The sequence below is a fragment of the Mycteria americana genome, chromosome 1 (assembly GCF_035582795.1).
Source record: "Mycteria americana isolate JAX WOST 10 ecotype Jacksonville Zoo and Gardens chromosome 1, USCA_MyAme_1.0, whole genome shotgun sequence".
In the NCBI taxonomy this organism is placed as follows: domain Eukaryota; kingdom Metazoa; phylum Chordata; class Aves; order Ciconiiformes; family Ciconiidae; genus Mycteria; species Mycteria americana.
In genome coordinates, this window is record NC_134365.1 from 919,276 (window position 1) to 945,088 (window position 25,813).

General features: G+C 46.5%; 1 protein-coding gene across 1 annotated transcript; it reads left to right on the top strand.

Moving 5' to 3' along the window:
• The first annotated feature begins 1,428 nt into the window (after positions 1 to 1,428).
• Positions 1,429 to 25,405, top strand: DENND6B (DENN domain containing 6B). Its single transcript, XM_075505981.1, has 20 exons — positions 1,429 to 1,603; positions 8,148 to 8,186; positions 8,284 to 8,326; positions 9,688 to 9,800; positions 11,478 to 11,558; positions 13,355 to 13,460; positions 14,011 to 14,090; positions 14,347 to 14,409; positions 15,232 to 15,287; positions 15,900 to 16,022; positions 16,437 to 16,532; positions 16,630 to 16,724; positions 17,296 to 17,361; positions 18,028 to 18,092; positions 18,523 to 18,612; positions 19,568 to 19,621; positions 19,993 to 20,102; positions 22,057 to 22,159; positions 23,028 to 23,102; positions 23,453 to 25,405. The coding sequence occupies exons 1-20, from the start codon at positions 1,466 to 1,468 to the stop codon at positions 23,573 to 23,575; spliced, it is 1,719 nt and encodes a 572-aa protein (XP_075362096.1). The 5' UTR covers positions 1,429 to 1,465; the 3' UTR covers positions 23,576 to 25,405.
• The last annotated feature ends 408 nt before the right edge of the window (positions 25,406 to 25,813 follow it).

Consider the following 25,813-nt stretch of genomic DNA (forward strand, 5'->3'; position numbering starts at 1 on the left):
ATCTATCATAGGCACAAAGTCAGCACAGACCCAAGATCTCTAGTTCTCTCTTCTCAGAGGCAATTTCCAAGAGTCATATTGCAGGATAGCAAGCACTGGAATCCTAAAATGAGTTTTAAATTTATCAGTATGTTGGACACATAGCCAAAGGAAAGGACACAAAGTCACCCACAGTGGTGAAAGGATCTCTCTCTCTGTATCCACTAGTTATAGTAAGGCAGATTCTCCTCTAAAATCATGTAAATCTGAAACAACTCTATTGGTTTTGACAGAATTACCCCCAATTTGTACCTTTGGGTCGTGATGCAGTTTATCAAGGAAGCACACAGAAACGTGCACATCTCTTCCCACAAGATCAGACAACAAAACTGTGTTTTAGCCCAAAGAGAGGCTTTACGGCTAGGCTCACATGGCTCATGCTAGGACTGAGGTTACTGCTCGTGCGAGTGAAAACCAGCTTCTCCATCCCATGGCTCAGCAGCGAAGTTCTCTCGGAGGCATGGGGCGCAGGTGGGACACTCCGTAAGTCAGTATGAGCCTAAGTCGGTGCTGCTGCAGACTCTTTCTCCTTCTCAGGCTTTCTCTTTACAGTGGCCCTAGCACTTATCTGCTCCATGATTGAATCTGGCTGAACAGTAGCCTAGCAATAAGTAAGAAAAAAAAGAAAAAAAAAAACGCAAATGGGTTTTAGCCAGCGCCTCAGGAAATCTGCCATGAAACTGTTATTTATCACTGATAATTTAGCAGTTCCTAGATGTCACTGTCCTCCCACCCCAAGCGCTGAATAAATGCGAGAAGAAAGCAGCTCGTGCCACAGAGTTCACGTGCCTCAGCTCTAACAAAACCAAGCACGTTAAGGTCCCAATTTACCCTTTGCCATTTACTTTGGATAATGTCCACCCTGTGCCAAGCACGGCTCTGCTGGACACCCCTCCGGCCCCCTCGGCGGTCAGCACGCTCGGGCCGCCCTCCCTGCCGCCGGCACCGTTCCCAGCCTGCATGAGTCCACGGGCCGGGCCCAGCCGCGGGCAGGGGGCCTGGGCAGCTGCCCCGGCGGTGCGGGCCGGGGAGGCCCAGGCCGGCCGGGCCCGGCCCAGTCAGGCCCCGGGGCTGCAGCTGCGGGCCGGGGCGAGCAGGGGGCGGAAGGGCGAAGCTCTGGGCAGCAGCAGCCCCCGGCGGGGCGCAGGAGCGGGGCAGGGTGAGGTGGGTTTAGCGGCGGCCACGTCCCCCCGTCTTTCGGCCGCCGCCGGGCCCTGCGGGGCAAGGGCCGCCCGTCCCCCCGGCCACGGCCGCGCCCGCCATGACACCCGGCCCCGCGCCGCTCTGCGCGGCCGGAGCCGTCTCGATGGTGGGGGCGGCGGGCGCGGGACCTCCGGGCCGCCGGGGGGCGCGGCGCGGCGGGGCGGGGCCGGGGGGCGGCGGGGCCGGGCCGGGCCGGGCCGGGCCGGGCGGAGCGGGCGCTGCCATGGACGCGCTGTGCCGGGCCGAGCCCCGGCCCCGCCGGCCCGCCGCCGCCTCCCCGCTGCCCTGGGCCCGCTTCTCCGCCTGGCTGGACTGTGTCTGCGTGGTCACCTTCGATCTGGAGCTGGGCCAGGCCATGGAGGTGCGGGCAGGGCCGGGGGGCCTGAGGGGTGTGGGGCCGGGGAGCGTGGGGGAGGTCTGGGCCCGGGCAAGGCCGGGAGCTGTGGAGAAGCGGGGACAAGCAGGGTGTGGGGGAGAAGGGGCTTTGTGTGGGGCAGCCGACAGGCAGGGGAGGGTGGGGGCAGAGCAGAGGTGAGGGTGTGAGGGGGACAGGGCAGAGCTGGGGGTGGATGGAGGTGGGGAGCAGGCAGGGTGGGATGGGGAGGCAGGGGAGAGAGAGCAGGCCGAGGCGGTGGCGGTGGGGAACGGGCAGGGCCGGGGAAGGGCCTGTGTGTGGGCAGACAGGGCAGAATTAGTGCCGGAGCCAGGGAGGGGGGTGAGGCGGGGGGGATGAGGCTGTGTGCGGGGGGCCAGGCCGTGTGTGTGCAAGGCAGGAGGGGGCAGGGAGGCTCGGGGGACTGGGCAGGACAGAGCCTGGGGGTGCAGGGCCTAGAGAAGCCAGGGCAGTCCGGGATGCCGACGTGTGTGTGTAGGGGCCGGGGAGGCTAGGGAGGGGTGACTGAGGTGGGCAGTGGGCTGCAGAAGTGCCGAGGAGGGGGAGCAGGCTGTGAAGGGAGGAGGGTGGCGGGAAGAAGGCTGTGGAGGAAAACGGCCCATGGAGGCAGGAAGGCCTGGGGTTAGGGAGCAGGGGTAGGGGTGAATCTTGCTTGGAAATACAGATGTGATGTGTGGGGTCAGCAAGGCACTAAGGAGGGGCTGAGGTGAGTGTCGCAGGACAGCGACAGGGAAGGAGTTAGGAGCTGGGTGGGAAGTGGGGGAGCGATGGGGAGATAATGGGCGCAGTGGAACCGGGGAGCTGAGGCGGCTCTGTCAGCCTGAGGACCCGCAGCGTCGAAGGCTTCCCAGGAGGTCTGATAGGCCTGTGGGGGTCATTGGGGGGGCCAGGGAGGATGAACTGGGAGTGAAGGGGCTGGAACATTTTTTCCCTATTCCCTGGGAGATTGCGTGGTTTGCCTCTTAAAGAGGATTTGAAGGGAGTTAGATACCTAACCTTGTAATGTGACTGAAGGCAAGAGCTGGTTGGTGTTCTAAGTAAATGCAACATACGGGGACCAAATATGTCTGGATTATGCTGAACCTAAGGCATTATCTCAAATTCCTTGATATTTGTTGTGTAATTGTGGGAAGTACTCCTTGCTTTGCCTTTGTTTAAGGAGGTTAACACCGTTTTTCAGAGGATTGAGACTTTCCATTTTTAAAGTCATGCTGAAGCTTCTGAGAGAAAGTGGTAGAGATCCAGTTAGCCTATTGCTGCTCTGTTTGCTTAAACACTTGACTATGTTTCTTTCCATGAAGCCTGAAAATAAATTAAAAAATCTGCTTTATACCTGAGTTTCCCATGCTCTATGGTCTTTCCTGCAAAACCAGACCTGGTATACCCTGGAAAGGATATGAATACTGGGATAATAATTAGCATTTACAATTTGATGCTTTATAGGTGTGTTTTACTATGTAGCTACAAAGGTGCTTTCTTACTGGTTTTATTACCTGTCTAGCATTATAAGGAGGGGACTTTGTGATCGCGGTATGCAGTAATGTGGTTTGTTCATCCCTGGAAAGGTATTTTTTCTTCTTTTTCTTCCTTTTCTCCCTTTTCCTCCTTTGCCTGTATAAGTATCGATGGGAAAAATGTTTCTCATGTGGCATAAATGACCAAGAAGACTGGGAACATCTCAGCGTCTGGACTGAGTGATGACACAACCCCACCGTCACTTTTCCTTTGGCTTCTCCGTTGTGGATTTCTGCCTCGGAGCGAGGGGTTTGGGCAGGGAACAGGGGTCTGCGTTGGGTAAGACGCCCAGAAAGGAAGCCAGGCAGAGGAGAAGCTGTGAGATAAAGATCCCATGTTCCATTCTTGATGGGGTTGGGAAAATAAAAAAAGCTCAAGCTGTTACTGTCTTACAGGGGAATTCCAAGTAAAATTATTTCAAAATTTTGAAAAAGTGTAAAAATCACTCTTGCCAGTAGTCAAATGGTGTCATTACCTTCCTGCTTATTCCCTATTTCCATCTGTTGCCTTGCTTGTTTTAGATTGTGTCCAGATCCTGTGGCTTGTCTCCAAGCAGGCTGATTTCTGCAGCCAAGAAGAGGGAGTTTTATGATTTGGGCTCTGGACTGCAAGTTTCTGGGTTAAAAAAATGCGTCTGTGGCACCCAGCCCTGTGGGACTTCAGTCCTGGCTGAGTTTGCATGGGAAGTTTGCCATAGACGTTACCAGATCAGTGTAGCTGACTGAGATTAGATCTTGACAGAGCTTGCTGTGGTTTTGTGGATGTACGTATACCCCTCTAAAGAGTGATTTATGCACAGAGGCTGTTCACGTACCCAAGGATTACACAGAGTGACAGGCTACAAATACTTGGAGTAACTTGCGCTACCTTGCATGCTTACAGCAAAGTGAGTCAGAAGGAAGGGAAACCTCCCGTTCTGGAGGTTGCACCATACTTTTGCATCATCTCTGTAAATCAGCGTGTGAAGATGCAGGCGTCCCTAGTCCAACCTTAGGATGTCCCCTGCAGTTCTGCTTTAGGAGCAGGCCTGTCTCAGTCAGGGTTTCTGTGCTGAAACCTTGCCATCCTTTCCTGAAGATTACTTTTTCCCCAGTGTAGGATTCTTTCTAGATAAAACATCTCTTTTCTTCCCTTGCTGCCCAAATCTACGCAGAAGCCACATTGTTGAAGCCTGCTCAGTGTGTGTCGTCTGTCCTTCAGCGACACTGAGTAGAAAGGCATCATTACCCCTGGAATGGAGTAGGCTCTATGGATACAATTTTGCAGCCAAGAGCTTGTTTGGGTCTCCTCAGGTTTCTGCATATTGCGTGATGTGTGTTCGGTGGAGTCGTCTCGCAGTGTAGATATACCATCGGCCTGAAATTCAGCGAGTCCCACTCTGCTGCTATTTAAATATACAGTAGAAAAGGTGTTACAAAAGAAAACATAGGTTAATGCAGAAATTGGGTATAATTACTGTTTCTGACTCATCCATCAATTTACATTTCTTCAAATAGTCAACTACAGACAGCAAAAATACCAGGGAGAGAGAAGACACGTTTCTGAGACAATCCTGTCCGGCTAGCAGTCTGCGTCCTGCAGGAGCAGCCCTCCCTACCAGCCCTTGGCCGTCCGACTTCACTGGTGCCGCTGTCATAGAAACGCTGAAAATTCATCCCCGTGGTTCTGAAATATCCCTTTTCACAACGGCACTGGCTCCTCCCTCCTCGAGCTTTTCCAAACACAGGCACTTTGTGAAGCTCGGTTACTTCAGAGTCACCAGAAGTCATTTTCTGGGATGTTCTCCGTGTTGCTATGACAGCAGCAGAGTACTTGGCACCCGTGCCGGTATCAACAGCAAAGCTTTAGTGCAAGGATCTGTTTTCAACAACATGTGTCACCTCCACGCTTGTTAAGTCAGTATTGAAGGGAGAGAGAGCTACATCACAAGTTGTGACATAATTTAAGCCCTTTTGGGCTACTTCTGAGATATCCAGGGACTTTTACAAATAAAAAGCTCCTTTTTGTTTACTGTCTTCTTGCTTTTGAAAAGTTTTAGCGATCTTTTCTTACTATTCTTACTATTTTAGATTGGGTTTTTAAGCTGGTAAATATTCAGTGATTTCCCCCCATCTCAAAGGTAGAAGTACATGTCAGACTGTTAAACTGAAGGGGAAGCAAAGATGCAGAAGATAAGCCCTATTTTTCAAAAACATGATATCTGAATTTTTGAGTCCATCAGTGCTTCTATGCTTAGTCAGAAGCATTTGAGCCTGATCTTTTTTCCTCTTCTTTTTTCCTCTTCTTTTTTCCTCTTCTTTTTTCCTCTTCTTTTTTCCTCTTCTTTTTTCCTCTTCTTTTTTCCTCTTCTTTTTTCCTCTTCTTTTTTCCTCTTCTTTTTTCCTCTTCTTTTTTCCTCTTCTTTTTTCCTCTTCTTTTTTCCTCTTCTTTTTTCCTCTTCTTTTTTCCTCTTCTTTTTTCCTCTTCTTTTTTTCCCCCAAAATGCTGAGCACACATCTCCAAGTGAAGCATACGCTTAGCATATCTTAAACTTGGACCCACAAAGCAGCTAGGAGCCATCAGTATCCACTTCTGGTCTGATTTACTTGCAGAAAGACCCCCCAGAAAAGGCAGCAGGAGAATTAGAAGTCTGTCTTGACTCTTGAACTGAAGTTTAGATCATCAGCAAGCATTGCAGAAAGCACGATGCTGTGAGATTCCCGAGCTTCTTGATGAATCGGCGTCAGATGTCCAGGTCTCTGTTCCTGGTCTATCCATTATTATGTGGGAATTAACAAAATAAATGTTTGTATGATCATTAAATAAGTCAAAACCACAAGAATTTATTCAGTCGCCTAATGCAAAAATATAGCAAGCAGAGCAGTGTGTCTCCTCCCGTGGCGTAGTTGTAATGCATCCCTTCATGCTTCAGCTTCTAAAAAGCCTTCATTCTCTAGTCGTGCCTTAATGTGCTGCCTCATCGCTGTAGCTTGTATTTGATAATTTTGCTCCTGTATTTTTGTAGCTTTTGTCTTTCAGAGAAGCTTTAACCGAAGGCTAATCAGCGTAATTTTTAATTGTTAATTTGGCTCACTCTCTGAAGCTGATTAGATGACCTTGCCAAGGAATCAGTGGGGAATTGTTAGAGCGAAGCGAGCTAGCTCAGTGAACTGCCAGCACTCTGGCGTGGTGCCACCTCTGCTATTTATAGACTTGTAAGAAGAGTCAAGCACTGAAGAGAGCTCCTGATTTGAGTACCAGATGACTTGCACACTGACCTGAAGCAGAGTTACTGCCCGGGAGCTGCAGAAGTCTGATGAGCAGATCTCCATTTTTCAAGTCATTCAGTGCTAGTTTCTTTCTCATCCGCTTATTTAAAGCCACCTCCAATTTCTGCATTTCCTGATCATTAAGTGCTATAAAGGCATGTAGATTACTTCTACAGATTTGTAAGTGCTTCGGTTTCCATTCTCTGCCCAGTGACATGTGAAACTCATTATTGCTGTAGCTGTGTCATTTCGCACTTCTCAGTGCGATTGTTTCCGTAGTGGATCTTGCTGGTGTATCTTGCCCTCAGCCCTGACCTGAGAAGTCTTGCGTTGAGTTCTCTTTTATTGGGTTACAGTAAATGCAGAAGGAGTGTTATCAGCATTTACATAGTTCAGCTGCAAAGCTAGAGTCTTTAACGAGATGCTTTAAAATTCTTGATGATCTCTCTTATCTGAAATGCTCGATGATAAATTGGGTGTAACACAATTTGGCTGTCACTGGTACGCTGACAAAGCATGAATCTTCAAGCCTGTGCCAGACCCACCTTTTTCTGTACAAAATAAACCTTGGCTTGTCTTTCTAATAACAGATCAAATCAGGGAGGCTAAACCAGAGCTCCAAATCCTCTCAGACTTCTCCTGCTGCCCATTTTCTGTTTTTTGGTCACTGTCAACAGCGTTTTTAGCTGGTCACTCAGGACTGTTAAATAAGCGTTGTCACCCTGGAGGCTAGGATATATACCCAAGTCTGTGTCTAACACCAGACTTCGTATTGTTTAGTGTACGTAGGATATATTGTTTTCTAATCCCTTCGTACAGGTAGAACCTTTGTCCAGACTAGCATTGTCTCACTCTTGATTATGGCTACATCCTTTCCTCTGCCCTGGAGGACAGCAATCTTACCCTGCCCGTATCTTTGCAGAATGCTGCTGCAAAGGTTGTTTCCCCAGCCACAGCTGTTAACCCTCCCTGTGCCATCCTCCAGTGGCTCTTCTTTCCGTACCTCATCGCATCTATGCAGAGCTTCATGTTTAAAGCCGTTCTTAGTCTGTCCCTACTGTCTGTCTTCTCATGTCATTGCTGTGAAATCTGTTTTTACCTCTCAGCAGCTCATGATACCAGCCTTCCTCACTCCTTCAGAATATTTGGTGGCTTTAGTGAGTTGTAAGTGACTTTCTAGCAAGATTTAAAAATTCAAAATAAAAAGTGAGCCTCCTCCAAACAACAACTAGAAATACACAAAGTCCAAAACTTTCTACATAGGACATTATTTTGGGCAATTTTTAAACTTGTATTTAGGTGCAAGATTGAGTATTAATGCTTTCCAGGCTTGGAACTTGGAGGGTAAGTATACATTAACATAATTTCAAGGAGCATTGGAATAGTCCTCTCCTGCCTGCTTTAGAGAAAACAGATGTTTGCACATCAGTAGTCTGTACAGAGAAGTTACCAACGGGGTGGTGGGGCTGTTTCTTCACCGAGCTATCACCTCCCAAGTTAAAATCCAAGTAAAATACAAGCTATTCGCTCTGTCTCCAGATCTGCTAGAATAAATACAGATTCTGCGACAAGTTCAGTGCAGTGGGCTCCTGACAGTCAGATTTTAAATGGGTAGATGTACCTTCTTGTAGGATATGTTACTTGGGGAGAAATAAGGCACTTCCTGTATGGAAGCAATGTTTATAGATCTGTGTGGAAGTCATGGGGGAACAGAGCGATTGTCCTGCTGACTCTTGTCTCTTTTGCAGTTGGTGTATCCTTATGACTTTAGACTAACAGAGAAAGAGGTAATAACTAATTTTCTTTTCCTTTTTTTTCCTGGTTTTAAAGATACTGAGCAGTGGTGATGGAGGTTTTCTTACCGTGTGGTTTTGTTTGTTGCAGAAAACTAGTATCTGCTACTTGTCCTTCCCAGACTCCTACTCAGGTAGGTAGCATCTGTTGGCCTTGCCTGCAGCCTGCGGGATGGTTCGTTGCCATTATGAAAGAAATGGGTTCATGATGGGAAGAGTGAGTCATCGCCTCTAATGCAGCAGAGACTGATGGGCTGTATCTTCTAGAACTGTGACATCAAGGAGCACCCAGCCCTTGGGTCTGAACAAAGAGGCTTCTTGTCATTTTGATTACTCTCTGGATATAGAATCTGTGATCTAGTGGGTGACAGGACAATTTCTTGATAAGCTTGCACACTCACGCTTCACCCCTGCCCGTAAAATATAAAAAAGTGTTGAAGGGTAGGTTCCCTGAGGTTTGCAGCTGTCGACTGTCAGCGTTTCTGTGTTTCTGAGTGAAGTGCTCGGTGAAGAGAAATAGATGGGGAGAGGATGCTTTCACAGCAGAACTATTCCCAAAACTTGTATTTAGAAATCGGAAAGGTGGCAATAAGAAATAAGCACATTAATTCATCCCAGTACCTGTTTCTTTAAGACTGGTTCCTGACTTAGTTTTCTGCAGCTTTGCCCAGTTTAGTTTTAGAAGTTTTTAAGAATGTACTTTCATTAGTTTCTCAGAGCTTAGTGAACACTCAGGCTAGATGTCCCTTTATTAAAGTAAATTATTTACTAATAGTAATATCTTCATAACACACACACCAGTCTTTACTCTTCTTCGGAGCACAGCATCTGCAAACAGCGGGAAGGCGTATGTCCTCCTACCCTGCTATAGCGCCTTAGTCTGTTTGGCCGGGGTTTTTGTTCGGTGAGCTTAGTGCATTTAACTCTTTCCTCATAACTGACCTCTTTGTATGTACTCGGCCCTAGTCCTTCTGCCCATCCAGTTGATGAAACCTCCTGAGGACTTCATGCTGCTTTTTTTCCTGCTGCACAAAGTATGCTTGGTGGAGGGTGAGCAGTATAGTGTGACCTGGGAGGTGCCCGGCCGTGGTGCTTGTCTAGGTCATTTGCTAGAGCTATTGTGCAGGGGATTGTCGTTAAAGTCAGTGTTTGTGTGGTCTGGGATTAAGGCTGTTTGTACATTTTTCAGTACGGTGGATAAGAAGTGGTGGCTGCAGCTACGCGAGACTGATGATACTGGCCAAGGTCTGTAAGCTTCCCAGCAATGGCCTGGCAAGGTTTAGCTTAATGATGCCAGTTGTTGTGTTCAGCTATGTGTTCTTCCTGCCTTGCACTGGGTTTTGGGGTTTCAATATGCTGTTACTCTCCATTTTCAGTTTTGGAGTTCTTTGTTAATCAGCATCCCTGTTTATGTCAGCATTTCAGATTTAACCAATTTCCAGCTTTCTCTTTACTGAAACTTCTTCCTGGGCATTTGTGATCTTCTCTGTCTCAGGTGGCCTGGGGGACACTCAATTTAGCTTCCGCCTTCGTCAGTCTGGGGGACAGAGGACCACTCATTACGAGGACGATGGCGAGTACAATAGAGAAGCACCCCTAACGCTGCAGGTCAGTTGCATTTCAGTGCACTACTTATACCTGCTAAGCAAACAGTAGTGTTAGTGGGTTAAAAGCCAAATATGCTTTTGATTTGTTTTCTGTGCATAAACCACTCATTTTCTCTGGCCATGGGAATAGTCAGAAAAGGAGAATGCTTTCAGCACAGGACTTACTTCCACGTTAATACTCACAGAGGGCCGTGATGAGAATCCCAGCTGCTCTGAGAGATGGAACTGGATCAGGAGGACCCCAGATTAGAGCAATGGTCATGTCTAGCTGCAGCAAAAAGATAAATGGTGGCACACAGGTGACATTCAGCAGAGTGCACGGCTACCTGTGCACACTTCCATGAGGCAAGACAAGAATATCCTTCTCCGTGGTAAATGAGATGTTTACCTCTTTTGTTGAGGAATGACAGTTCTTTTCATTTGTTGCAGGATCTGTGTGTATAAAAACAGCCAGAATAATTGGTATGCCACAGATCCACACTTCGGCTTGCTGTATGCAGCCTGGTTTAACCATACCCAAGCACTAATATCGGGAGTGTCTGTTCGTTGTGGTTTTTCCGTCAGTGAACCGTCTGTCCATCTCATGCAGAGAAGGGATGTGCTGAGCACTGTTGCTTCTTTTAATTGAGCAGATGGCCATCAGATCAACTTGTCTTCTTCTGCTTTCTGCTTTGAGATGGTGCTTCCTGTGTATGCCTTTTTAACACTTCAGCAGTCTTTCTGTGATACGCCTTTGTGATATGCAATCCAGAAATGGATTGCTGGTCTGAGAGGGAGTAGGAGGATTTCTTTTCCTAAATTCTGGTCTAGAGATTTTTCAGCTTGCGTACATCTTTACTGCTTTGTAGCAATCGGACACTGCCTCACAGATTCACTCAGCTTTAAAGAAGTAAGGGAAGTAAAACTGCCAAAGTACTGGATTCTGTTGTGGAAAAATAATATTTGGGAAGAGAAAGGTGCCTTAAACCTCGGGGCCTGTGGGGCTTCAAAAATGATATTAAGGATGGTCTTTGTGTTTGACACTGATAACCATCCTTCCTCCTTGATGTCTGTGGGAACTTAGAAGGCACAGCGTGTTTGAAATGATCGCTGGGGATTTGTATTAAATCTGTTAGTTTTCATGGATGCTGTGAAGGAATCGTCATTCAGCTTTATGCTTCATCCTGAGCAACGTTTGACTGGTACTGCCTTAAATGCCTGACTAAAGAGGAATGCAACGGGTGTGGTAGGGGACATTTCCTCCCCTCAGAAGATGATGTATTCCTTCCTGAACAATAGATTATCTTCTAGCTGGCAAAGAAAACTGACAGTCAGAGCACATCAGTGGCAGCACGGGTGCCAGGATGAGCTCAGTGGGTTGGCTCAGCTGGTGGTATTAGTGGAAACCTCAATTAACCCTTTAGATGATGGCCCTGAAGGTGCTGCAGAAAGGGGCTAGTGAAAGGTGCCACCTGGAGGCTGTAATTTTTTGTGAATTTAGTTGTTTGTATCTCCTCTCTATCTTCCCATTTGGTAAACTCTCCCAGATAGTTGAGCGTGGATAACTTTGGTGAATAGGAGGGAGCGCTGTAATTGTATCATGGCAGGAGGAGGTATGTTGTTTGGTCAGTGGCTGGAGGGAGGTTGGTGATAGCAGTAATCGGTTTCTCAATAACAGCATTGTTGGTCTCTCTTGCAGCGGGAGTCTGCTCACTACTTTGGTTATGTATACTTCAGGCAAGTCAAGGACAGCTCGATGAAGAGAGGTTATTTTCAGAAGGTGAGTACTGAAACCAGATAGCTTGCTACTCTCGACTGGTACGTAGCTGTAAAAAGGCACCTATCCATAGCTGTAAAATAGCACCACTTCCTACGTGACACCCACAGTGTTTCTGCAGGAAACAGCAGAGGTCACGGAGAACAGGAATATGTGGAAGGTGTAACTCCAAACAAACCTGGATGCCGTTGCCATGGTGCGTTAATCACATGAGCAGTGACCTGCAGTCTGAATCATGAGATCCTGAAGTACTCGAACATTTGCTTCAGTATGTACTCCAGTGTCACAGATAGTGAGAGGATATACTCCGTTATTGCAGTCTGTGCTAGTTATACCTTAACCCTGCTCTTATTGTTGCTTTAATCTTTCTTCTTCCTAGTAGCCATCTGGGAATGGATTTCCTGCTGGGCTGATTACTTCTAACTAGCAGCAGTGACACTGCTGGTGCCTCACCAGCCTTGTCTCTTATCATAAATCCCTTTGACACAGGCACTGGAAAAAATAATATAAACTGCACGTTTATTTCCGCATAAATACGCAAAGTGCTTTGTATTATTCAGACAGATAGTTATGGTCACTGCCTCAAAGAGAGTGAACTTTCAGACTTCTAGAGAAGGAAAATATTTTACTTTGACCCTAAGATCCGTTTTTCTCCATGAATCCATGGAATTACTCTTTCAGTAGTGTTTGTTCACATCAAAAGATAAAATGCCATCCTCTCAAACAAATTAACTTTGAACACCTGCTCTTCAAAGAGCAGTGCTTCATAGCAGATCAGTCTGGTAACGTGCTGGAAGGTGGGGACACCATTCTGTCCCAGCAGGTACTTGGCCTGCTGTGCTTTCTCTCCTCCACCTCTAGGCAGTGACGTGGAGTTTCTTTCAAAGAGACATGCTAATACAGAAAGGAGTTTCTTCATCTCTGCTGAAGTGGTGGATTGATCACTCAGAAAGTTGGAGGAGTAGAGAAACTGGACAACATGGGGACGTGCTGAACAGACATTTATACCAGGCTAATGTGCTTGCTCTTTGGTAGGCTTACAAAAGTAGTGGGCACATTGAATTCCATTGTCATGCTTGGATGGGTTTTTTTATTTCAAATGGCAAAGTTTTGGGTTGGAAAGGAGGTGTTTAAATGACTATTGCAGAAATTTTCACTGGATCCTAATTAATGTATTAATTAATGATTAGAGGAAGAGAAAAATCAACACAGTAATGAAAACCCCTGGTGGGACTGAGTTGGAAAAGTTGTAAAGAACAGTGATGCATTTCATAAAGAAGCATTAGAAAGAAGCCAAAACAACAACAAAAAAAGGCATTGCTGGAAACAAATCAGCCTTATTTCAAGTTACTTTGTTTCTTCTTCCCCAGAATTCCTTTATTTTGTTTATCTACCTAATTTCAGTTTCAAGGGTCTGCTCCTTTGCACTTCTCCGTCTGAAATGGTAGCTTTGAACCTATTGGCAATTTACTTTTGTTTTTCTTCCAGATGGTCTTTTGCTAGGTCACAAACTCAGCCCTCTTAGTTGCGGTGGCTCCCTGGTAGAAGCTGCCAGCTGTGCTTATTCATTAAACAAAAAACTCGTTCCCTGTGTGGATACCCAGGGTCTTCCAAAGCCTGAGGGTTCAACAACTAGGTAGCTAGCAAGAATTCCACCGGCAAAAGTGCTGTTTTTGCACTCTTTCATGTTTTGATGTTGGCTTTTAAGTGCAGCCCTCTAGTAAGCAGTATAAGTATACGCAGTGCTAGGAATGATCGTGTCGGGGGGGTCTCTGACTCTTAAACGTACCTTTTTTCAGTCTTTGGTGCTGGTGTCACGCCTTCCGTATGTGAACTTGTTCCAGTCATTGCTGCAGCTGATTGCTCCGGAATACTTTGACAAGCTGGAGCCATGCCTGGAGGCAGGTGAGCAGTCAGATCTAGGAGGGAGGGTTTGCATAGTGAAATCTTTCAGAGGTTTTATCAGGAGGTTCCTGAAAGACAGCTGAAATGTTCCAAATTAGTTCATTCTGGAACAAATTCCAACAGGAAAAACTTTCATCCAAGTGGTTGGCTTGAAAAAATTATAAACAGCTGTAAAGAATGCATTAATGGGAAACGTCTGACAACCTTAATAGATGATGCTGTCAGTTTTGCATACGGTGTATTCCCAGAGAGAGGAAAAAAATGCTAATGCTACGTCTCTGTCTAGGTCTTTACTGCACTATTCAACTTAATCATGATTTATCAACAGTGTAGTGCTGCTGGGCCTGCACTGGAAGCAGTGGTGCAGACATAAGTCTGGTGTCTGACCTAAACTTGCATAATTATTTGATATAGTGTTTGTTTGCAACTAGCCAGGGGGACATGTGAACTAGGAATGAGCGATAACTGAATTGGCAGAACTCATAGGACCAGCTGAATTAGCTGTATTGACCTTCAGATTAAACTTTTTTCTTTACCTGTGTCCCTGCAGTGTGCAATGAGATTGATCAGTGGCCGCCACCTGTGCCAGGACAGACTCTGAACCTGCCAGTGATGGGAGTTGTCATTCAGGTACTCGTTGCTGGTGATCTTTACTCAGCAGCAGACTGAGGCAAACTGGGAAGTGGAACATGTATCCCCTTTTCTTCTGGATGTTAAAATCGCTGTTTACTCTAGATTCTTTCCCTTTATTCCTAACCTTTGTACAATTAGAATTGATAATTGCGGAAGCTTTCTCACATGGATGGTTATTAGGGAAGAAAGTGTGTGTGCATGCTAACTGATTCCGTCTCCCTGGATAATCTGTCTGTTCTCATTTGTAATCTAGGTGAGAATCCCATCAAGGGTGGATAAACCAGGATCAAGCCCAGTGAAGCAGTTCAATCAAGAGGTGAGATGAAGTGTGGCATGACACAAGACAGTGATGAGCAGAATCTAGACTACTAAGGAAGGAGGGTGGAGAAGAACTGGAACTCTTTCAGCTTTACCCTATTTGAAACAACCTTGGCCTGGGATTAATGTAGTTTAAGCTACCCATCTCGTTCAAACTGCACGCTCTCATGCCTGTGTCTTTCAAAACAGGCCTCTCTGCACAGAATTTGTGTGCTTCAAGTTATGTATGTGCATTGTTCTCACCGTTTTTGTTCATCTTGCGTTTTCTGGGAATTCATGCATAGGCAGGTCTCCATGAGACCCTGCCTTAGTCTTCTGTGTTGTTTTGCAGCATTTGCTGTCTGAGCATCTTTACTGCTTTTATTCAGCTTTGATTTTGATTCTTGTTAATTTGATTTTTTTTTCCCTTTTTCTCTCCTTTGAATAATGTTGTCGTATTTCACAACTTTTGGTACCCATATTACCAACCCTTATTGTCTCTATCTGTATCTTAAGCTCTGCCTTGCACCAGAGGAAACTCTAGAAAACAAAGGAGCAGACACAGGAAGTCTTTCACATCTTGAAAAGAAGGGATTCTTGGCTATCTTCTAGCAAAAGAAATCCATTTGGACCTTGAACGCTCAATCCAGATCTGTTCCTGGCTTGTATCTCTAAGCGTTAACCTTGTTCTCTTCTTTTTACGCTTATTGTAGAGGGAGCTACTTTGTGATTGATGTGGTCAGTGTAGATGGCATTTCAGTCAGGATGCTTCCATTTACTAACAGTTCGGGGTTTGTTTGATTTTTTTTTTTTTTTTTTTTCCCCCCCCTTCCTCATTTAGAATCTGTTACCAGCCCCACTGGTACTCCCCAGTATTCATGAACTGGATCTCTTCAGGTGAGAGCCACCATCCCTGCAACCCTCTCCTTTCCATCTGCTTTTCCTGCTCATAATATCCTATAAATCATAGGTATAATGAAGATACCAAACGAGGAATCAAACATTACTGCTTTGCAGAGTGTCATTTAGCATACTGGGCTTGCAGAGCTTGTGCAGTGTTTAAACCTGTGTGCGCTGCCCTTAACACAACCCCCTGTATCCTGGTTAGAGGAGGGTTTCTTTTCTTGACCTCAGCTGGTGATCAGCTTAAGCTCTGAAGCATACACATTGTGTGTCTGAACCAAACTTTTCAGCATTATAGGTGCTATTCTGATAGACCTACATCTGCCCTAATCCACATGCGTTTTACTTTGCTTAGATGAAAAGACTTACTGAGAGCAATATGATCAGGTCGCTTTACGTTGCTGAAAGCATTTCCTTTAAACATGTATAAAATGGTTGAGCAACAGCATGTGTAAAGACACATGGCAGTCTGTTGTGGGATACTAAAAATCATTCCTAGATTTCAAATTCCCAGATAGAAGCACATCTGGATAGGCTTATATGCAATAACTGTGTCTGGTCTTTTCTGAACTGCATTTCTAACCTCATTCTTCCCTTCACTGACAGGTGTTTCCAGCCAGTGCTAATTCACATCCAGATGTTGTGGGAGCTGATGTTACTAGGAGAGCCAATTGTTGTAATGGCACCATCCCCTACCGTTTCTTCAGAAATGGTTCTGGCACTTACCAGGTAATGCCTTCAAATTCTGAGATACAGGTAACAATAATAGTAAATTCTGGCAGTTTTTCTCTTTCAGATCCACTCTTCTGCTGAGTCAGTTGTTTAGATTTAGTTTGCCTATGAAAGCATGTAAGACAAATAGCATAGCAAGAGAGTCTTGCTCATATTCCACCAGTGACAGAGAAGAGTAAAAGTGAATCTCCTGTGTTGGGAGACTTGATGGTTCATAGCCCCGAGGAACTTTGTCTCCCCAGCTTTGGACTCTGCTTTAGCAAAAAAAAAAAAAAAAAAAAAGGCGCCTGGAACTCCTCCAAAGTGTTACCTCTGGCAGGACAAAATGCTGCTCTAGGACATAAACCTGACGTAAACACACATTCCTCCTCTGTGAAGTTTATATGGCAACTATGCTCTCTATTGTTACAGCTGCCTTGCTCCTCTGAGGTACTGTTGTGACTACCGCCCCTATTTTACTATCCACGACAGTGAATTTAAAGAGTATACCACCAGGACACAAGCTCCGTAAGTAGCCAGTAGACCCTTGCTACCCACTTGCCACTGTCCGTGTGAAGGAAACCCTGAGGTTAGTGTTGTTCTGCTTTTTTTCCCCCCTTTCTAGGCCAAACATTGTTGTGGGAGTCACAAACCCTTTCTTTATCAAAACTCTCCAGCACTGGCCACACATTCTTCGGATTGGGGAGCTCAGAATGTCAGGTAAGGGTGGAACCAAAATCCTATTGTGCTGGTAGACCTTGTTAGAGGCTAGCGGTGAGCTGACAGTTGCAGTGCTAGCCATCATTTTACCCATCTTCATTCCTGAGAGAGCTGGGAAACCAAAGGGAAGTCTAGACTCTGATTCAGTTGATGTGCAGGATGAGCACAAACAATGGTGAAGACAAATCGTCGAGAGGATAACTTGCTGTGGTTTTCTTCAGAAGCATTAAGAAAAGGAAAAGCCCTTCCTGGGCAGGAAAGGAAAAATTGCATAGAGAAGAACAGAGAGGTGGAGAGAGAGACTCTGATTATTATCTATGAAGCCAAGAAAAGCTCTAGGTTGCGGGGTGGGGGGTTTTGCAATGCCTCCTTAACGCGTTCCTGTTCCAAAGTTTGAGTGGGAAAGTTAGCAGACGAGAAGGGTTATGTGAGGGTGGAGTTAAGGGAGGATGTGATTTAGGATGTACAAGTGTAGGACTGGATGTTCTCAAGTGCAAAGTCTCGCGTGTGCGTGCTGTGGCTGTGAGAGCAGATTCAGAGCCTGAACTAGTCATTTGATGTCTTTCCACAGGAGACCTGCCCAAGCAGGTTAAGGTGAAGAAGCTAGCTAAACTAAAAACTCTAGACACAAAACCAGGTAAGTCGTCTTGTCAGACATCATTTAATTTTATTTACCCTTCCACATGGGGGATTTTGCAGGCTTTGCAGGCATGTGAACATTGCATACGTTATTCTTTGTACCTCAGCAAATGAACATTTTGGTGTTATCGTCTTCCCATACTCGATGTGCCACTCGGTTCTCTGTAGTGGCATCCCCCATCTAATACAGAAAAACTGTACATCTTTGTTCTGAGACTGAAAAAGCCAACGGAACAAATCGTTTTAGTGTCGGGAGAACTTCTGATTTTCTTGATTTTATTTTATATATAATATCTGCTTTTTAGATGCGATGGAAGTCAAAGGATCTTGCTTATCTAGATACAGCTATCTGTCGCTTAACTAACTGTTCAGCTCAGGCCTAGCCATAACTGACTCCAGTAAGTTATGTCACCATAAGCTTAGCATAAGAAGGTCCTTGAGATAGTTCAGTGTCCTTTAATCCTGCTGTGAGTACTGGCTGCATTAGCAATTTTGTAATTTTTGTAATTATTCTTTAATAATTTTAGTGCTAGGAATTTCAGTTCTGTTATCCGTGCACCATATAATAACAGATAATCTAGAGCCTCCTCTAGATACATGGGCAAAGTTTTGTTTTTAACTTCTGCTTTTTTCTGGGTTTGTTTTTGGTTTTTTTTCAATCTAGGAATCTATACTTCTTATAAAACATTTCTTCATAAAGACAAAACCCTGATAAAAAGATTACTAAAGGTAAGAAGTTTCCACTCTATCCTACATCCTGTATGTCATTATGGGAAAACCGTGCTACAGCTTGGTTTAAACAGACAAAACTCTCCAAAAGGAAGAGACTTTTTACAGTGTGTAATGATTTAGTCAAGTATATTTGGACATGTTTATCATGCCAGTTTTAAAATTTTTCACTTAAAATTATGGATTAAATGATGGCATTAATGATAACCTAAGTGAGAACAATCGTTATCAAAAAAAGAGTCTGAAAAACCAGATTCTGTGTAGTGAAATGTGAGTGATATGTTTAACTAGAGAGTGGAATATGTCTTTTGGGCGGTACAGTTTCCCAGGCTACTCTGGACTGGTTGCTTATAGCTGCGGTGTTTGCAAATTCTGTCTGTCTGCAAAAGAGAGAACAGCACCTTGGTGAATGCGCTGCTTGTGCTTGCAGGGGATTCAGCGGAAACGCCCGTCTGAAGTCCAAAGTGCCCTTTTGAGGCGGCACCTCCTGGAGCTCACCCAGAGTTTCATTATTCCCCTGGTGAGTTGAGCAGAGACTTGTCAGAGTGGTGTAAAGGTGAGGGGAGGTGAAGAGGAGACGCTTGGGTGACAAGTTTGCACTTGTCCTCTTTTATTCACCCGTAGCTGAGCATCTGTAATAGATTCAGGATGTGGCACTCTATAGACATGTTTTACTCCATGGAAAGGAACTAAATGTCTCTTGAACGCAAATTTCAGTAATTAGCATAAAAGTCTGCAGGTTGGATGTTCAGCACGCTGGGTGTAAAGGCAGAACACTGTTTCCTGCAATGTAGGAATAGGTGTTCCATGTTATTTGATTCTAATGCCAACTCTTGGCTCGTTTCAACAGGTAGTCAAAGCAGATACATAGGGAAGGGACGGGAGCCCAAAACATTCCTCTTCCCCTCTAACACTGGAGTCACACCCATTGCCAGTGTGAAACCCTCCCTTCTGGCTTTGGGAAGCTTTGCTGCAGATCTGAAGAGACCTGTCTACGTGGTGATCGCCACCCCAAGGCAGATTTTAGCGAATGCTTTCTTTCAAGGCCTTCCCTGTCTAGTTCCCCTAGAAAGCTACTGGTGCTTTTTTGGTGACCATCCACTTGGCCAAGTTTGGCTCCTCCACTTTCTTTTCTACATCGTCTTAGGAGGTAGTACATGGGAGAACAGATTGAATCTCCTTCTCAGATTCTAGTCCCTCCTGCCAACTTCCCTCCTGACCTTTTCTCACATGGTCTGCTTAGGATTCTTGCAGCATAGATTTGTGACCTAGCCCCTGGTGGGAAACAAGCTGGAACACTTAGGCTCATGTAAAATGCAACTATGAAGAAAAAAACCAGAGACAGTAGGAGGCTGTTGATTGTGCCTGTGATGCATTGGAGAAGACCATCATACTCAGTGAACACGCAAGAGGCTCCTTGGTTGTTGTACCTTTTTTTTTTTTTAAATTTCTTTTTTTTTTAAATTTCTTCTTAGGAGCATTATATTGCAAGTCTGATGCCTCTGCAGAGGGCCATTACTCCGTGGAAGGTACGTTCAATTTTCCAATCACTTCTGCTTTCCTTTGACTGCGGGGATTGGGAAGAGTTATGCTGTATGCTGATCACCTACTCTGATACTCTGTGTGAATTTCTCTCGTTGAAGGAAGAGGGTTATTACTCCCTTAAAAAAAAAAAAAAAGTTGAAACAAACATTGGGACAGATGCTTCCTGTTTTGCAGTAAGCTCAGCTATCGTGAATCTAATTTGAATTTTACTAGCAAGGCTGGTTAAGACATTCATGCATTTTTTGTTCTCATAGTTATTGAGTCTGCCTTGTGCAGCCTCTTCCGTTGTAAATATAGACCTCATTTTCCCCCAGTTTCTTTTGGGTGCCGTGTAAGAGGTCTTTCTGTTGTGCAGAATCCTCCACAGATTCGTCCTTTCCGACAGGAAGATTTCATGAAGACCCTTGAGCATGCTGGTCCCCAACTTACCTGTGTACTTAAGGGTGACTGGTTAGGCCTCTACAGGTAAGAGTTCAGTAATTACTTGCTTTATCCCCTTAACAGCTGGTGCAGGTTATCACGAACATCAAATCCTGGTGGAATTGGGAGCAAAAAGGGAATTCCAGGACAGAGACTGGTCTCCTGAACAACTCATGCCTGTGAAGAGTTGATTAACTAATAAGGGTCAGGAAGAGCAAATGCAGGGCAGAATCAATCCTGTGTTTTACATAATGTCTTAAATGAGCTGATACAGTCGCGTTTAGAAGCTGTCAACTCTCGACCTTCAGGAACTTAAACGAAGTCCTCACTGCTGGAGAAGAAGGGGACTCATCTCTGACATCAGCTATGTCATTTATTGTCCTCCAGGGCATCTTTCTTTTTGACCTGTCTGGTCCTGGGCAGATGGAGCATAAAGACTTGTAGGTCTTCATCCAGTAGTGGTTTTATGTGTTTGTACAGCATTCAGGACAGTGGCCATTTCATTTTTACTGCGTGATGGCAGTGCTTAGAACATAGAAGGACGTAGTTTCTTCAGGGTAGCATTTAAGAGACCATGCAGGAGAGTTTGTCCATAGCTTTCGTAAAGGTTAATTAGTTATAAATGGGATGGAGAAGACAATATGAGTAGGAAAAATCCAGAAATCGGATACCCAATGGGAAGGAAAATGGGGGATGTATGGATATGGAGAAGGGAAAAAATTCCAGAAAGTGAGGAGACAATAATCCTGGATTACTATGTTTTGTTGCTGTGATGAAGTTTGTACCATTTTGTGCTTTAATGTATTTAGCAGAAAACAAGCAGTTCCACTTCTTACGGTGTGGGTGTGGTAGACAGATTTAATTTTGGATATCTAATATTTTGAGAAATAGTAACAGACAACAAGCTGTTTCAATAAACTGAAATAAGTCTGTCTGTACCACAGTGGCATCCTGAGATGTTGGCTGGGTTTAGGACTCCACTGTGCTGGGGAGAGCGCACGAGAGCAAGGCTCCTTGAAGTTACAACAAGAAACTGTACAAACATCAGCTGAGTTCTGCTGGTGAAGTGCTCTCTGCAGGAAGCCTGAGGAAGTAGCTTGAAGAGACACTAAGTGGGCCACTCTTAATAGAGGAAAATGCTGAAATACAGCATCTGAGATACCCCGACTGTTCGTGAAAGAGTTGCAAAGAATGTGCTGCTAAAGCGGCTGTTACTCAGCCCTATATGGCATCTTAAACTTTCTCATCTTTTTCTTTCTCTGCTGCTACAACCCTTGTCTTTCAGTTAGTCACTTTTCAATCCCATTTTGAATTTGATCTAAAGTTCTATAACACTCGGAGATTAAAAACAGGTATTGTGCTGCCCCCTGTTCATTTTCCTGCGTAGCTCAGGAAAAACGAAGGTTTATTGCACTGGAGAGGTGTAAATTACACATCCTTTGACATAGCCTAGATGAGACCCTGTTTATGTGGGAGGGATGTAAATCACCAATTATATGGGGCTTAGGTCCATGCTAGCAAATGGTTGAAAGCTTTAAATATCAGGAAAGGAGAGGAATTAAGCAAGATACCGCAGAGGAATGTGAATTTCTTCCCATGTTGAACCATCCCAGCTATCATAACTCCAAAGGAAAAGTGGGCCAAAATAAGGCTACAGAAGGGCAAAGAGCACCGCTTCCTGCACTGGTGAGGCTTGAGCTGATGCAAAGGAAGGTGTGAGACTGGCAGGACTGCCCCTCTCGGTGACAATCTGCTAAAGCTGCTCAGCTGTATCATGTTAATGCCCGACAGAAGAGAAGCCTCTGGAGTGGACAAGATACGAAAAGAGCATATTAGCTGATAATCGGGTACCATCCCTAACGACACTGTGAATCAGAATGTCTTTTCCTCTCATATCTGTGTCTGCTGCAGTAGGAGGGGGAATCTGTGTGCAGTGGAGCCAGCGTGCTTCTCTGGATCCCCCTCTGTCCCCTTCTCAATGTCACCTCTCTTTCTGCAGGCGTTTCTTCAAGTCTCCCAACTTTGATGGCTGGTACCGTCAGAGGCACAAGGAAATGACCCAGAAGCTGGAGGCCCTTCACTTGGAGGCAATCTGTGAAGCGGTATGTTCCAGCTGCAGGTATTAAAACCAACACCAGACTTCTCAGGCCTGAAACCTGGGAGCTGAGGGCACTGCTACCTTGGACGCTTATTGACACATCGCGATTCTGCACCGATGGATGGGGGACAGTGCTGTGTGCCCTTGGGAATCACAGTTCTGCCTCACGTCTGTCAGAATAGCAGCACGTCTGGGGGACAAGAACACGAGCAGCTCAGCTCCCCTGCTTTGTTAGTCAATGCAGGTCCTGCTCTGGCTGCTTCTATCAACTATTTTTCATTCATCAGGCCCTTCCCAAGCCAACAGAGTGCCAGACTGGAAGCGTCATCTGTTGCTGGCTTCCTTAATGCCTAATGAAAATAGGTAGGATTTCTCTTAGTGACTGCTGGTACGATTTCTTAAACTGAGCAGCTGCTGGGGTAGTCCCAGGAGCTCTGGCATCCTACCCAGGTGTGTCTTCAGCTGCAGAGCTTGCTTCACTGTTCAGCAGTGCAGGTCCTTGAGCATGGTGTGGGGAATGCCAAAGCTGTCGTCTTTTTTAACAGGCCTGACTCTGGCAAATAGATTTAAATTCTGAGCACAGCACAAGATTCACGGTGCTGACTGGAGGAGGGGAGCCCTCCACTGCCTGCGTATTGCTGCACCTTTCCTTGATTCTTTTCTTGCAGGCAAGAGCTTGATGCTGTCACGGTCAGAAAAGTGGGGAGAGCTCTGTCTTGCTCATTTAGGCTTAAGTGCTGCAAGCAGAGTTGTGAAAGAGGATGAGAAACCTCCTCCTCGCTTTTATTTCAGGCTTTGCTTAGGGGTATCTCTTTGAGAAAAGCTTCTGTAAAGAAGAAATGTCCCTGAAGAAAGCTGTTCTTTCTCTTTAGAACATTGTGGCCTGGATGAAGGACAAGTCTGAGGTGGAGATTGTAGACCTGGTGCTAAAACTTCGTGAGAAGCTGGTAAGATTTCCTCCCTTCTTCCTGCACTCATTCCTTTCTGTCTGTATCTCTGTGGCAGGGGGAGACCAGGGGCACGGCTCACACTTGTTGCTGAGAAAACTTGTTCTCGCTCCCCAATTTGGAGAACTGGCAAATGGGACAGTCATGAAACTTTAGTGTTCGTGTAGAAAAGGATTCAAAGTTCTGACTCTTTTCATCTCCCTGAGGCTCAAGTGACAGTTTCCTGTCTGTTGTCTCGTACCCCGAAATAAAGAGACAACGTGAAGTTTGCTCAGTCAATGGCGAAGCGGAAAGAGGAACTTTGAAGCTATTATAAATTTCCTTTGTTTCTCTCCTCTCTCTCCCTGTAGGTAAGAGCCAGGTGCCAGCACCTCCCCGTGAAGGAGGAAACTCTGCAGCGGGTCGGCCTGTATATTGAGACCATCATTGGCTCCTTGCCGGAGGATCTCCAGACTGTGCTGCACCACCACTGAGCACGGTGAAGGGACTCTGCTGGAGAAGGAAGGGCCCTCCCACCCTGCTCCGAGCGGCCGGCAGCTGCAGTTGCATTTGGAAAGGGAACTCCTTCCCTGATCCAGCCAGCATGACCTGACCTGGACCTTGCTCACAACTCTGTATGGTCTTGAGCGTGTGAGCATGCGGGCCCGAACTGTAGCAGAAATGGGGAACTGCGTGCGCTATTCCCCGTCTCGTCCTGCTTTGAGGAGCTGGATTAGGGGACTGTAACCGAGAAACTGTTCCCTGTGTGGCTGTTAGTAGGTCAGAAAGTGACAGCCAGGCTTCCGGCAGCATGTGATAGGCTGTGCAAAACACGTGTTGCCCATATATACACATCCATCTTTGTCTAGTGCTTGGGCTCTCAAAACTTCAACGCCGTCATCCTGCCTGGAAGAAGCAGGACCAGCCCTGCAGGGGGGAGTTGGTTTTGGGACAGCTCCAGATGATCACGAGAGAGATGCTAGTCCCCCACATACAAATGATGTGAAAAAATTGTCGCTGCCCACTCAGTAGCCTGGCTCGTGCCAGCAAGAGCTTCAGCTGTGATGGGAATGGGAGGATGAATTGCTGGACGTGGAATGCTGTTGTTTTTTCTCCCAAGGCAGAGACACAGAAGAAGGGGCTGGTGCATCTGCAAGGACCAGAGCTCTCCAGAGATCACGGCTGGGTGCTGTGTGAATGGGAGCAGCTACTGCAGCTCCACAGAGAGGAGCTGGCCTCCAAATGTAATCTGTTCTGCTTGAAAAATCAGGTTTGTGTGCTCTAATAACGTACAAGACAGCTGGAGCTCTGCCTTGGGCAATGAGGTATCTAATGTGGTCAGCCCACTTGCCGATAAAATGTGTTGGAGAATCTGATTTTTACAGCCTGTGGCAGCCTTGCCAAGTGGGAGCTCACAGAGGGGCCCTTGCCTGGGTGCACGGGCCCCGCTGCGAGAGGTGCGTGCTCGCCCTGTGCTGAGGTCAGTGGGGAGCAACCTCTCCAGCTCTCTCCACAGCTTGTTCTTACCACAGCCCAGCTTCCAGCTCGGTCATTCTGCTCCCCCTCACCTCTTGGGAAAGAGAGAGACGTGTGTGCTTCTGGGCTGAATGTTGGAAAGACTTGAGGCTCTGCTACGGCTTTGGAGGCAGTTGCCCTCTGCCTGAGGGAGCAGTCTTTCTGCCCGCTGCCTTGGAAATGGATTTACTGCAACCCCAGGGTTGATTGCTGCTACTGTAACTGCATTTCACCGTCTGCCAATCTGGCCAGGGTCTGAACGTTTGCCTTAAGAACGGGTTTTAGGATGGGTCTGGCAGCCTGATGCGCTCCTGTTCTGTAAGAAGCCCTGGAGTGTACCTTTGCACGTGGCAGGAGAGTTCGGCATTCCGGCCGAGACCTGCACAAAGCTGTCGGCAGTGCCCAGTGCTCCTGGGGTGGAAGTTGGGCTGTTTCACTAGCAGTCTCTGCCCGTTGCTGCACTGTCTCGGAGCTGGGGAGATGTCAGAGAGTCTCAGAGGTGGCTGAACCCTTCCTGCATTTTCCCCTCCAGAGCCAGGCACGGACGGTGCAGGAACAGCGGGAGGCTGCTCGGTTTCCCACCGCCTCCAGCCTGGAAGCGGCCAAGTGAGGAGACGCGGCCATACCTCCCCGTAGCAACGAATTCTGTACGATACTCCGTAGTGGCAGCCCTGCCTGTACAGTGTATATTCTGTATATAGAGTTTGTGTGTGTGTCCGTGCAATAGCTCTGCAGTGACTGTGGTGGACCGAAGCACTAATGTATAGTAGAAAATATTAGTTTAAAAAAAAAAAAAAAATTAAGCCAAGTTGTCTCCTGGTTTGGGTCTGTCTCTGTAGATTCATTTGTTTAGGAATGGGGTTTCTCTGCAGGGGTGCTGTTGAGTTGGCCGCTCACGGCCCTCAGCACGGTGTCTTCTCAGTCTCCGTGAGACGTCTGTCCGGGGCTCTCGGTCAGCACGGAGGCTCCCGTCCCCTCCGGCAGACTTCTCCGTCGGGTTCGCTAAGCCCAGCCCTGCCAAGGGCGACTCGCGCCCGCCTGCTGCGGCGCGGCGCTCTGCCCTACCCACGGCACGTCCCGTGCAAACGCTGCGTGGGGCGGCGGGTCCTGCGGCCGGGAGCCTTGGGACCAGCTGCCCGCCTCAGCCGCTTGGGCAGACGAATCCCCTTGCCGCGGACCTCCCAGTTCAGGTTCACTTCAGGCTGCCGTCTTTTCCC

Bases quoted from the DNA above. Each gene is read 5' to 3' on its own strand.
- DENND6B (XM_075505981.1), top strand. From the start codon at position 1,466: ATGGACGCGCTGTGCCGGGCCGAGCCCCGGCCCCGCCGGCCCGCCGCC. The intron at 16,023-16,436 runs GTAATGCCTTCA...CTATTGTTACAG, and splicing joins ATGGTTCTGGCACTTACCAG to CTGCCTTGCTCCTCTGAGGT. The intron at 18,613-19,567 runs GTGAGTTGAGCA...ATTTCTTCTTAG, and splicing joins AGAGTTTCATTATTCCCCTG to GAGCATTATATTGCAAGTCT.